Raw genomic sequence first — 12,898 nt, 5'->3', positions numbered from 1 at the left:
TGTGGATACATACGTTGAGGAGTTATGAACCTCATGGACTCAACATTGAAGTTGATGTTAACTGTTTCATAGAAAATTCTTGAATCAGCTTTGCCCCTTTTTATACATATATTTTTGTTTTTAAACTTTTTTATATATATAAAAACTATTTTGTCATAATATCGTTCACTTAATTTAACACCTCTTATCTCCTTTGAGAGTGGTGTCACCTCAGTAGATTTTGCTATATCACCTAATGTGAATTATTTTACACTTGGTCACCTTTTTATATTTCATATTTTTTGTCATAATATATTTTTTTGGGTTAATAAATTTTTTTGAGTAAGGCCCACTGCCTAAATTGATTCATGGCAGTTTGACCTTATGATTTTTTTACGGTGCTTTGTTCACTGTTATGTTAATATTTGAGCTTGATCTCTCTTACTGGAGTCTAAATCATGTTTATTATATGTCACTCATCTGTTTAGTCACCTAATATTATTTATAGTTATATTCAGTGTTGATGTTGTTACTTGATGACTGCAAGCCTGCTGCTATCCATGTTCCATCTGAACCTTTCAATTAGGTTGTTCGGCTAGCTGTATGGATGCCCCGATGGTGTTCTTTCAAGCCTGTAGCCCACTCGGTTTTCATAAGTAATCCATGCCTTAGAGAAATAGGATTAGGTTTTATTTCCTGTTTTTATTCCTAAGATGCTTTTATTCCTCTTTGTAGTTTGTATTTATAGTGTGTCCATTATTAATCTATGCACCGCGGCACTATGTGCCTTATTGTATGAGTGCGGTCGCAGCCCTTACGTTTTCCCTGACTTAAGATGGCGGGCTTGCACTCGTCTTAAACATAGATTCGACACGCCTTTTTTGTGTATTTAACACGGTGACGCGGCACGCACCCTCATTCCCGTGATCAAGTCTACTCGAAGACGAAACGTTGGGAGGTTGTCGTGCTGACGTCACCGTGTACTGAGGACGTGCCTCGTTTGTTTGCCGGCCGGCTACTCTATACTTGCTGTTTTAAAACGTCTTAATTGTAAGTGTTCTACTTACCTTATTTTATTAAAAATCCTGGCGGTACTTCACTATGAGAGTCTGTTATTTTTCATGTGACCTGGCTACCTGATCCCTGGATTTAAAGGACCTTTTGAGAACGCTTCTCCGCTGATTACCTTAACACACTATTATACAATATTGATCCCTAGAGGGTCGTCTAGTTCCGGTAAGGGTCAGTGTGTTTTTTCTGGTGGTGGTGCTCCATCTTCCCTTCACAGTGTCTGTCAATATTAGTCACTGGGAGTTAGCCAGAGTGTCTGTTCACCATACGTTTTTGCACTATTGTTTTCCTTGTTTTTCTTTTTTACTGGGTCGAGTCCTTTGAAGTTGGAGTTTCTACATCAATCTAGATTGGATCTTTCATTGGTTACATCGTGGATGGCTTATTTTGATCCTTGGGATCTATACTTCTGGTAAGGGTCAGCTTGAATGTGTTTACCCGGATACAGATCCAGCATTATCCACAAGAATTGATCCAGCATTATCCACAGAATTGAACTCATTTATTCTTTTTGGATTAATACACATTTGTTTCACCCTTGTCACATGTGTACACATATTGGGACTTTGTATTCAGTTGACCTTGTGGTCATCATTAAGAGGTGTCTCTAGCACAACTTTTTTATTTTTGTTTTTTATATGGTCACTTATATATTCATCTTTTTAGCGCAACTCCCATTCAATATTTCATGTAACATTTACACTTTTATGTGCTTGTGCTTCCTCTTTTTGTTGTATTACATGTAGAATTTGTTATGGACTAGGCAACTGTTGAGGTTAAACATCAACCAATAGAGTGCATTGTTTTTAATGATTTGTACAATTTGTTAAAAAGGGGGGGGGGGAGAGAAGAATATACATTCATCGGCCACTTTTATTAGGTACACCTTGCTAGTACAGGGTTGGACCGGCTTTTGCCTTCAGAACTGCCTTAATTCTTCATGGCATAGATTCAACAAGGTGTTGGAAACATTCCTCAGATTTTGGTCCATATTAACATGATGGCATCACACAGTTGCTGCAGATTTGTCGGCTGTACACTTATGATACAAATCTCCCTTTTCACCACATTCCAAAGGTGCTCCATTGGATTGAGATCTGGTGACTGTGGCCATTGGGAGTACAGTCAACTCATTGTCACGTTTAAGAAACCTGTTTAAGATTATTTGATCTTTGTGACATGGTGCATTATCCTGCTGGAAGTAGCCATCAGAAAATGGGTACACTGTAGTCATAAAAGGATATGGTCAACAACAATATTCAGGTAGGCCATTGTGTTTAACCACTTCAATACAGGGCATTTTCACCCCCTTCCTGCCCAATACAATTTTTAGTTTTCAGCGCTGTTGCACTTTGACAATTGCATGGTCATGTACCCTGTTTTTTTCCCCACAAATAGAGCTTTCTTTTGGTGGTATTTGGTCACCTCTGCGGTTCTTATTTTTTGCGCTATAAACAAAAGAAGAGTGATACGTTTGAAAAAAACACAGTGGCCCAGATTCAGAGAGCAATTGCGTCTGCGTAACCATAGTTACGCAGCGCAATTGCTTACTTGCCCCGGCGTATCGAATGCTCCTGATTCAGGAACCTCGATACGCCGACTGCAGCCTAAGAAATGACTGGCATAAGGCTCCTTATGCCGTCATATCTTAGGCTGCATTCTTACGCAGGCCGCTAGGTGGCGTTCCCGTTGTGGTCAGCGTATAGTATGCAAATTGCATACTAACGCCGATTCACAACCCTACGCGAGCCCTGCGTACGCAGTTTACGTCGTCTGCGTACGTCGGTTTTTGCGTAAGGCTGCCCCTGCTATTAGCAGGGGCAGCCAATGCTACGTATACCCGTCGTTCCCGCGTCGCAAATTTAAAATTTAACGTTGTTTGCTTAAGTGAATCGTGAATGGCGCTGGACGCCATTCACGTTCACTTTAAAGCAAATGACGTCCTTGCGACGTCATTTGCCGCAATGCACGGCGGGAAAGTTTCCCGACGGAGCATGCGCACTACGTTCGGCGCGGGAACGCGCCTAATTTAAATTATCCACGCCCCCTACGGGATCATTTAAATTACGCACCCTTACGCCGGGCATTTTTGAGGAGCGCCCACGCAAATTACCTGGCTACTGCTTCGTGAATGTAGCGCAAATAATTTGCGGGGGCGCAGGGCAAAAACAGGACGCTGCGCCTCCGTAAGAAGTGCGCAGCGGTACCTGAATCTGCCCCAATATTTTTAACTTTTTGCTATAGTAAATATCCCAATTTTTTTTTGTTTTTTTTTTTAACATTTTTTTTTTCTCAGTTTAGGACGATACATATTTTTGTTAAAAAAAATCTCAATAAATGTATATTGATTGGTTTGTGCAAAAGTTATTGTGTCTACAAAATAGGGAATAGATTTATGGCATTTTTATTTTGTATTTATTTTTTAATAGTAATGTCAGCGATCTGCAATTTTTATCATGACTGTGACATTATGGTGGACATATTGGACACTTTTGACACTATTTTGGGACCATTCACATTTATACAGCAATCAGTGCTATAAAAATGCACTGATTAAGGTATAAATGTCACTGGCAAAGAAGGGGTTAACACTAGAGGGTGATCAAGTGGTTAAATGTGTTACCTAGGGAGTGATTTTAACTGTGGGGGGAAAGGACTCACAAGGGGAGGAGACCGATCAGTGTACTGGGAACACACCATTGGTCTTCTCTCACTTGACAGGATGTGATCTGTGTGTTTACACACACAGATCCACGTCCCTGGTTCTGTTACCGGTAATCGCTAGTGCCCGGCGGACATCGTGGCCACCGGGCACGCTCACCAACTCCCGGATGAGGGAGCGCACGCATGCACCCCCTAGAAGTCCAGAACGTCATATGACGCCCGCCCAGTATGGGAGATCCCTCCTGCGGACGTCATATGACTATACGTGGGTAGGGAAGTGGTTAAACAATGTTCGTTTGGTACTATGGGGTACTTTTGCCAGCTGAACCAACAGAAGGAGTGGCGGAGCACCACTGGCAAAGAGGGGGGGGGGGGGGATCTATTTGCAGACACACTGTCTGTTTGAGTGATCTCAAGATACGTTGTATAATACATGAAATGCAAAGTATTATTTACATTTTAAATAAAATGATATTCTTGCAGAAATACTCCAGAATGGAAAAAACTTATTTTGACTCATCATTGGCCAGTTACAGTGTGCAAGGTGAGCTGACTTGCAACCTACAAATGTGACTACTGTATTTAAATGTTGTTTTGTTTTACATATTGTATAGTGTACATTTTCATTTTCTATGCAGAGATTTATTTAATTTTTTTTAGCAAATACAATAATAGCTGTTAATCTTGCCAGAAATCCATTGTCCTTGTCACCCATTGTAAGATTGCCTGGAAGCAAAAGCAACGTTCTCTTTCTTGTGTAAACTACTTATCCCAACACCCCCATGTAAACATGCTTGAAGTCCAGCCTGGATGGCAACCATGGCTTCCTCCGCAGATACAATAAGGGCCCTTTCACATTAGTGTCTGCTTTATTCAGGCTGGGTTTACACTGGAACGTGCAGCGGCTCACAGCAGGAGTCCACCACATCTCCATTCACAATCTCAGGTCCGATTTCAGCCCGAATTTTTGGGTTGAATTCGGACCTGAAATGAACCAAGAGACGCACAGGACTCCTGTGTAGTTTGCACTGGAGTCGCTGCTGAGATGTGTGAACCGGCTCTATAGAGAGGCGGTCAGAACCTGCTGCTGGAAGGGGGGGGAGTTACCGCTCCAGGCAGATCCAAGTTGTAATAGTCATCCTCACAGAAACCACAGGTGCAGGCAATGCATATAGCGGAACAAAAATAAATATTATCTGGACTGCTGCACTCCAAAAAATCATTGCCTTTATTTGTAAAAACAGGAGAAGCTCCACAAGCCACAGCAAACTGATCAGCTGAAATGCGTGGCTTGTGGTGCTTCTCCTGTTTTTACAAATAATGGCAACGATTTTTTGGAGTGCGGCTGTCCAGACGATAATAATTTTTGTTCCACAATCTGCTGCTATGCAAATTTAATGCGGAGAAACCCCCGCATCCAATTTGCATAAATGTGAACCCAACCTCAAAGTTAACAAAATGGATTGATGTGTGTTGCGCTGTATAAAAGCACACACCAGTGCACACATATATGGTATGAATAGGGCAAATGGAGAACAATTACATTTCTATGTGCTCTTGCAATGATCAGCGCAGATCAATATGGCTCAATCCACCTGGTATTGACAAGCCCTGGAGGTAAGCGTACCTACCCTAGTACATGAAGTGTGTTTTTTATCAGTATTACCAAATGATTAAAATAAGGAAGAATCAGGAAAACAATAAGTAAAACAAATGCAATCACTTCCTCTAAAAAATGATAAGCTGCCAATGTATAACCATTTTGTGTTTGGATTCAGATAATAAAAAGGAAAAAAATGTGAAAACTTTCCTTAGTCTATTGTTCCATGCAGAGCTTTTTTTCTCAGAAAATAAGTGCAGGAACTCAACCATGACCCCGTTCATATTTCACAAACAGTAGAAGGGTCTTAAGGGGCAATAAATACCAGGATTGCATTACATACAGAGTGCAGAGTTCAGGTGGTTACACACAGAGGGCCAGATTCTCGTAGTTTGGCGTATTTTTGTGCGGGCGTAACCTATTTACGTTACGCCTCCGCAACTTAGACGGGCAAGTGCTGTTTTCTCAAAGCACTTGCTCCGTAAGTTGCGGTGGCGTAGCGTAAATAGGCCGGCGTAAGCCCGCCTAATTCAAATTTGGAACAGGGGGGCGTGTTTTATGTAAATAACTTGTGACCCGACGTGAATGACGTCCGTGGAATATCCCAGTGTGCATTGCTCTAAAGTACGCCGCAAGGACGTATTGGTTTCGATGTGAACGTAAATGACGTCCAGCCCCATTCACGGACGACTTACGCAAACGACGTAAAATATTCAAAATTCGACGCGGGAACGACGTCCATACTTAACATTGGTACGCCGCATGTACGCCACCATATAGCAGGGGTAACTTTACGCCAGGAAAAGCCTAACGTAAACGCCGTATCTGTACTGCGTCAGCCTGGCGTACGTTCGTGAATTCGCGTATCTAGTTGATTTACATATTTCTAGGCGTAAATCAGCGTACACGCCCCTAGCGGCCAGCGTAAATATGCAGTTAAGATCCGACCGCGTAATAGACTTCCGCCGGTCGGATCTAATAGAAATCTATGCGTAACTGATTCTAAGAATCAGACGCATAGATACGACCGCCCAGACTCAGAGATACGACGGCGAATCTGTGTGATTTAGCCACGTATAGAAAAACTGAAGGAAATAACCCAATGTTCTTATTAGTCTCCCTAGTAACAAGGGGGTCTTAATGCTATGGGTGGTCGCAGATAAATGAGCAGGGCAGGATGTTATTTTTTACTCTTAAAGTGGATGTAAACCCTCACATATACCCAGTGAAGTGAACAGCCTCAGATGATACACAGGGATAAAAAAAATCCTCCTACATAAGTTGTACATGTATATCTGCCGTCTACAGCTTTATATACTGTTCAGAAAGTGCAGGTCCTGTTAGAATTTTCTCTTCCTAATTCACCTGTGGGTGTGGATTCTTGGCATACACTGTGACACAGTTGACTGGAGGAAAGGCACACCACCCCACCCCCCTCCACATAGGCAGAGACTTGCAGAGTTGTTCTGTGAATAAACCAGCTATCTGCTAATCAGCCTGGCTTTATTACAGTTGACGGAGAACTTGTCAGAGGTTATCATGCTGATAACAGAAGAACGGATCAGAAGAAAGCCACAGGGCTTAGGGTTTTGAGGAGAGATAAGAAAACACTGCAGATATATGTGCTTGGGTCAAATTTCATGAATGGGGTCTACATCCACTTTAAGCCATCGTTCAGACTGAAATGCAGAAAATCGCATGGGTAGTAGTACAAGAAAACTGGGAGAGGTCATTTATTACATTGTCTTTTAAGAAAGAACTGCACATTAATAATACATTAAATAAAATGCATTCTTTTTTTGACAAAAACACACAACTACAATGCAATCCCCAAATTTCACACAAGTTCAACCTATGTGTTAATTTATGTCAGTATTACCTTGTATATCCCTGTATGTTGTGGTCGTTTAGGTGCTTATCTAATAGATTCTTGAAACCATTGATGTCCCCCAGTGAAAACAACGCCTGTGGAAGGGAATTCCACGCCCTTGCCGCTCTTTATCTAAATATAAAATATGAGACTAAACAAATACCACATAGATTTCAGCTGAAAATTTGTGTATGCTCATAAATTGACAAACTACAATACTCAATTTTGTAGTTTTAGTAAAATTAGTATGCTTTCATAACTGTTATGCCCCGTACACACGATCTGGCTTTAGCCCGGCCAAACTCGCATCGGAATTTCCGATGGAATTCCATCGGAGTAAAAGAGAATATGTTCTCTATCTAAACTCCGATAGAATTCCTCGGAAAAAAAGTCAGATGGGGGATACACAAGGAACGAATTTCTGATCGTGTGTACGGGGCTTTACAGATCATAACTTTGAAGTTAAACACCTAAATAATTGACCCAACGTTATTCTTCTTCCTTAGTGTATACTGTATTTTCCGGCGTATAAGACGACTGGGCGTATAAGACGACCCCCTAATTTTCCAGGAAAAATTTTGGTTTTGGGATATACTCGCCATATAAGACTACCCCCTTCCTACTAGTCTTTCTGGAAGCTGAGGGGTAGCCAGAACAACCACTGACAAAAACAACTGCTGACAGAAAAAGGCTTTTTTCAAATCTCACTGTGCCATTACATGCCTCACTGTGCCATTACATTACATTACATGCCTCACTGTGCCATTACATGACATGCCTCCACTGTGCCATCACTTGCCCCCACTGTGCCATCATTTGCCCCCACTGTGCCATCACTTGCCCCCACTGTGCCAGCCAAGACGATCTCCCTACCTTATTTTTTTCCAGATTCTATCTTTCAGGCTGAGGGCACCCATGATTCAAAAGCCGCGCCTTCTCCTCAGACTGTTCTGTGATAGGCGGAACACAAATTTTCCCAGCAGGGCCTCTGTTCAGTGTTCCGCCTATCACGGATGTCCTCTCGTCCGAGGATGAGAAGGCATCCGTGATAGGCGGAACACTAAACAGAGGCCCTGCTGGGAAAATTTGTGTTCCGCCTATCACGGAACAGTCTCAGGAGTAGGCGCGGCTTTTAAATCATGGATGCCCGCAGCCTGTCACAGAGTCACGGAGACTGTCCTCGGCGTATAAGACGACCCCCGACTTTGGATGCATTTTTTGCATCCAAATAGTCGTCTTATACGCCGGAAAATTTGGTAAGTGTGTGTGGGGATACACAACCTGTGTGTATTTTTTTTTTTTCTGCAGGTGGCCGGCTATCTCATGAAGCCAGTCTCAAGAGCCACTGGGCTGGTCCCCCCATGCTTTTCTTCCAGTTCACCCGAGAAACAAACTGTCCAACAGTGCGGCCAGCTACTCCCATAGTTGATCAAAGAGTTAACACTCTTTAATCGACTCTATGGCCTTGGAGGCCTGGAGAGACGCCACTTCTGGCTCAGGCTGGAAGAAAATATATATATTTTTTTTAAAGCAAAAGATCCAAAACATTATTTTTTTGATCTTTTGCATTTTAAGGTAATGAAATTTGGGGTCTTTTTGACCCCAGATCTCACCATAAAGAGGACCTGTCATTATTTCTATTACAAGGGATGTTTATATTCCTTGTAATAGGAATAAAAGTGATAAAAAAAAAAAATATTAAAGGGGCAGTGTAAAAATAAAAAGTTAAATAAAATAAAAATAAAAAATTGCACACAGAAGTGCAGACAGTATTCAAACCACACATGTGAGGTATCGTCACAAACGTTACAGCGAGAGCAATTATTTAGCACTAGACCTCCTCTAACTCTAAACAGGTAATCAGTAAAGGCGTTTAAAGCGTCGCCTATGGAGATTTTTAAGTACCGTAGTTTGGCACCTTTCCACGAGCGTGCACAATTTTAAAGCGTGACATGTTTGATATCTATTTACTTGGCGTAACATCATCTTTCACATTATACAAAAAAATTTTGCTAACTATTGCTTTTGTTTTTTTTAATTCATTAATGTGTATTTTTTCCAAAGAAATTGTGTTTGCAATACCGCTGCGCAAATGCCATGTGACATAAAAAATTGTGTTATGGGGGTTAGAAGTAATTTTCAAGCAAAAAATACTTCTTCTTCTTCTTTCTTCTTTCCAAATTCCTGCTTGATTACAGATGTGCACTCTAACTGAATCGCTCTCCTCATTCTCTGTTTTAATGTTTCAATTTTGTTTCAGATGGCTGAACAAAAATGTGATGACCTTCCAAACTACTGGACGTTACATGGACTGTGGTAACATTAATAAAGATGTTTCATTACTATCTATTATTTCCTTATCACTGAGAGACAAGACATTTTTGACCCTACATAAGACACTCTTTATGTGCAGCCCACAATGGCAAAGTGAAAATGGACCCTCAAAGATCTGAAATAAAGTTTGCTAAAAGCTATACAGTCAGGTTCATAAATATTTAGACACAATTCTAATCTTTTTGGCTCTATACACCACCACAATGGATTTGAAATGAAACAAGATGTGCTTTAACTGTAGACTTTCAGCTTTAATTTGAGGGTATTTACATCCAAATCAGGTGAACGGTGTAGGAATTACAACAGTTTGTATATGTGCATTAAGGGACCAAAAGTGAATGGGACAGATTAACAATCATGAATCAAACTTTCACTTTTTAATACTTGGTTGCAAATCCTTTGCAGTCAATTACAGCCTGAAGTCTGGAACGCATAGACATCACCACAAGCTGGGTTTCATCCCTGGTGATGCTCTGCCAGGCCTCTACTTCAACTGTCTTCAGTTCCTGCTTGTTCTTGGGGCATTTTCCCTTCAGCTTTGTCTTCAGCAAGTGAAATGCATGGTTAAAAAGGATTCCGATCAGGTGATTGACTTAGCCATTGCATAATATTCCACTTCTTTCCCTTAAAAAACTCTTTGGTTGCTTTCGCAGTATGCTTCGGGTCATTGGCCGTCCAATGAGTTCTGAAGCATTTGGCTGAATATGAGCAGATAATATTGCCCCAAACACTTCAGAATTCATCCTGCTGCTTTTGTCAGCCGTCACATCATCAATAAGTACAAGAGAAACAGTTCCATTGGCAGCCATACATGCCCGCGCCATGACACTACCACCACCATGCTTCACTTTTGAGGTGGTATGCTTTGGATCATGAGCAGTTCCTTTCCTTCTCCATACTCTTCTCTTCCCATCACTTGGTACAAGTTGATCTTGATCTCATCTGTCCATAGTATGTTCCAGAACTGTGAAGGCTTTTTTAGATGTTGTTTGGCAAACTCTAATCTGGCCTTCCTGTTTTTGAGGCTCACCAATGGTTTACATCTTGTGGTGAACCCTCTGTATTCACTCTGGTGAAGTATTCTCTTGATTGTTGACTTTGACACACATACACCTACCTCCTGGAGAGTGTTCTTGTTCTGGCCAACTGTTGTGAAGGGTGTTTTCTTCACCAGGGAAAGAATTCTTCGGTCATCCACCACAGTTGTTTTCCGGGGTCTTTTGGTGTTGCTGAGCTCACCGGTGCGTTCTCTCGTTTTAAGGATGTTCCAAACAGTTGATTTGGCCACACCTAATGTTTTTGCTATCTCTCTGATGGGTTTGTTTTGTTTTGTTTTTTTCAGCCTAATGATGGTTTGCTTCACTGATAGTGACAGCTCTTTGGATCTCATATTGAGAGTTGACAGCAACAGATTCCAAATGCAAATAACACACTTGAAATGAACTCTGGACCTTTTATCTGCTCCTTGTAAATGGGATAATGAGGGAATAATGCACACCTGGCCATGGAACAGCTGAGCAGCCAATTGTCCCACTACTTTTGGTCCCTTAAAAAGTGGGAGGCACATATACAAACTCGATTTATTTCAAATCCATTGTGGTGATGTATAGAGCCAAAAAGATGTTGTCACAATATTTATGGACCTGACTGTAGTTGACCTGAATGGAACTGGATTTCTACAACAACATTTTCACATTCTCAAAATGTTAAATATTTTTTTATTGCTATAGTGCATGGGTCCTCAAACTACGGCCCTCCAGTTGTTCAGGAACTACAATTCCCATTATGCCTAGTCATGTCAGTGAATGTCAGAGTCTTGCAATGCCTCATGGGATGTGTAGTTCCGCAACAGCTGGAGGGCCATAGTTTGAAGATCCCTGCTATAGTGGTTTGTCCAGCTGTGTGTACATTGGGAAAACTGTAAACAATCTCCCCTTTTTAAAGTGGTTGTTAACCCTTACATAACCTTTATAAATACCCAGTCAAGTGACTGGCATCAGGTGATATACAAAGATATAACAAATCCTCCTACATCTACATAAGTCATATCTGTTTATCTGCAGTCTTCTCTACAGCTTTTCAAAGTCCAGAATTTAAACAGCTTGTCGGAGCTTTCTGAAAGCAGGGGTTGGGGAGCTGAAGTTACACTCTGCAGAGCTCACTGAGGAGAGATGAGAGCTGATTAGCGGGAAAGGACACATCCCACCTTACAAAACACAATGGAAACGAGCTGAGGCTGTCAATTACAGGCTGGCTGCTGTCACCTTTTACTTCTTGGTGTCAAGAAAATTTGTCAGAAGTACACACTATAGACTATGCTTTGTTTATATTTCATGTCAGTGGTTTACAACCACTTTAGCTTGTTGCAGATTTTAGGACCAATTCACACTAGCAGTGACTGTAATTTTTCTGCTTGAGAGGAACATCAGTCACCGCTAGGACACACAGAAAAAATTGTTTTCTGTGTGTCCTATTCACACTGAAATGCAGCTGGAGCTGGGCTGCAGTGCTCTGCGAATAAAATGCAGACATGCTTTATTTTATTGCAGCGCACTGGACAGGATCAAATGTCGCAGTACAGCAGTGCAACACACTGCACTGCTGTACAGTAACAAGATTTAAGTGTCGCTTTTGTGCACTGCTAATAATGTCTGGCCCAAAAAAATAAAGGAAACTGGATGATGTGTTGAATTGCACACCACACCGCCTCCTACCGCCGTTTCACTGCAGCCAAACAGACACCTGCTGCACAGCAAATCACCATGGTTGCTGTGCGTTTGTGCGAATTGGCCCTTTAGGCAAAAAAATTGTAATCTAAGTACTGTACCTTGGGTATCACTTATCATGACCTCTGTACCTGGCCTAATCACTGGGACCCGCCTGGTCTCTGCTGGAAACACAGTGACAAACAGTGTTTGCAAGCTTATTTATTAAATACAGTGAGGGAGATTTACTAAACCTGGAGCATTTAGAATCTGGCGCAGCTGTGCATAGTAACCAATCAGCTTCTAACTACAGCTTGTTCAATTAAGCTTTGACAATAAAACCTGGAAGCTGATTGGTTACGTTTTTTTTTTATATGCACTTCATAACTTCATTCAAAGCAACCTCACAAGCAGTGGCAGCTGGTGTGTTTTTTTTTTTTTGGGGGGGGGGGGTGCACCCCCCCATCCTCCCTGGCACTTGCCCGTCTAGGTTGCAGGCTTCTACGGGCGGCGGGGCAACAGCTCCTGTGTCCTCTCCTCCTGTTTTGCATTACAGTGGCTCCTCCCTCCTCCTCCTAGGCATCCAAAAGGATTACCTGTCCTTTCAGCCAGTCGGGTGATGGGTCTCAAGACCCGCTTCCTGATTGGCCAGGAGGAGGATCAGTGTGGCAATGG

At 41.9% G+C, this 12,898-nt stretch overlaps 1 protein-coding gene across 2 annotated transcripts in view; it reads left to right on the top strand.

Moving 5' to 3' along the window:
• RNASET2 (ribonuclease T2) overlaps window positions 1-12,898 on the top strand; it is a 72,179-nt gene that overhangs the window by 21,052 nt on the left and 38,229 nt on the right. For both annotated transcript variants that reach the window (XM_040350643.1, XM_040350641.1), the window contains exons 3-4: window positions 4,198-4,258; window positions 9,445-9,500. In XM_040350643.1, coding sequence (XP_040206577.1) covers window positions 4,198-4,258; window positions 9,445-9,500 — 117 coding nt within the window. The remainder of the gene's footprint in view (window positions 1-4,197; window positions 4,259-9,444; window positions 9,501-12,898) is intronic.

This window comes from Rana temporaria, chromosome 4, assembly GCF_905171775.1.
Source record: "Rana temporaria chromosome 4, aRanTem1.1, whole genome shotgun sequence".
NCBI classification, from domain to species: domain Eukaryota; kingdom Metazoa; phylum Chordata; class Amphibia; order Anura; family Ranidae; genus Rana; species Rana temporaria.
Note: the sequence above shows the minus strand (reverse complement) of the source record. Positions and strands in the feature narration are given on the sequence as shown.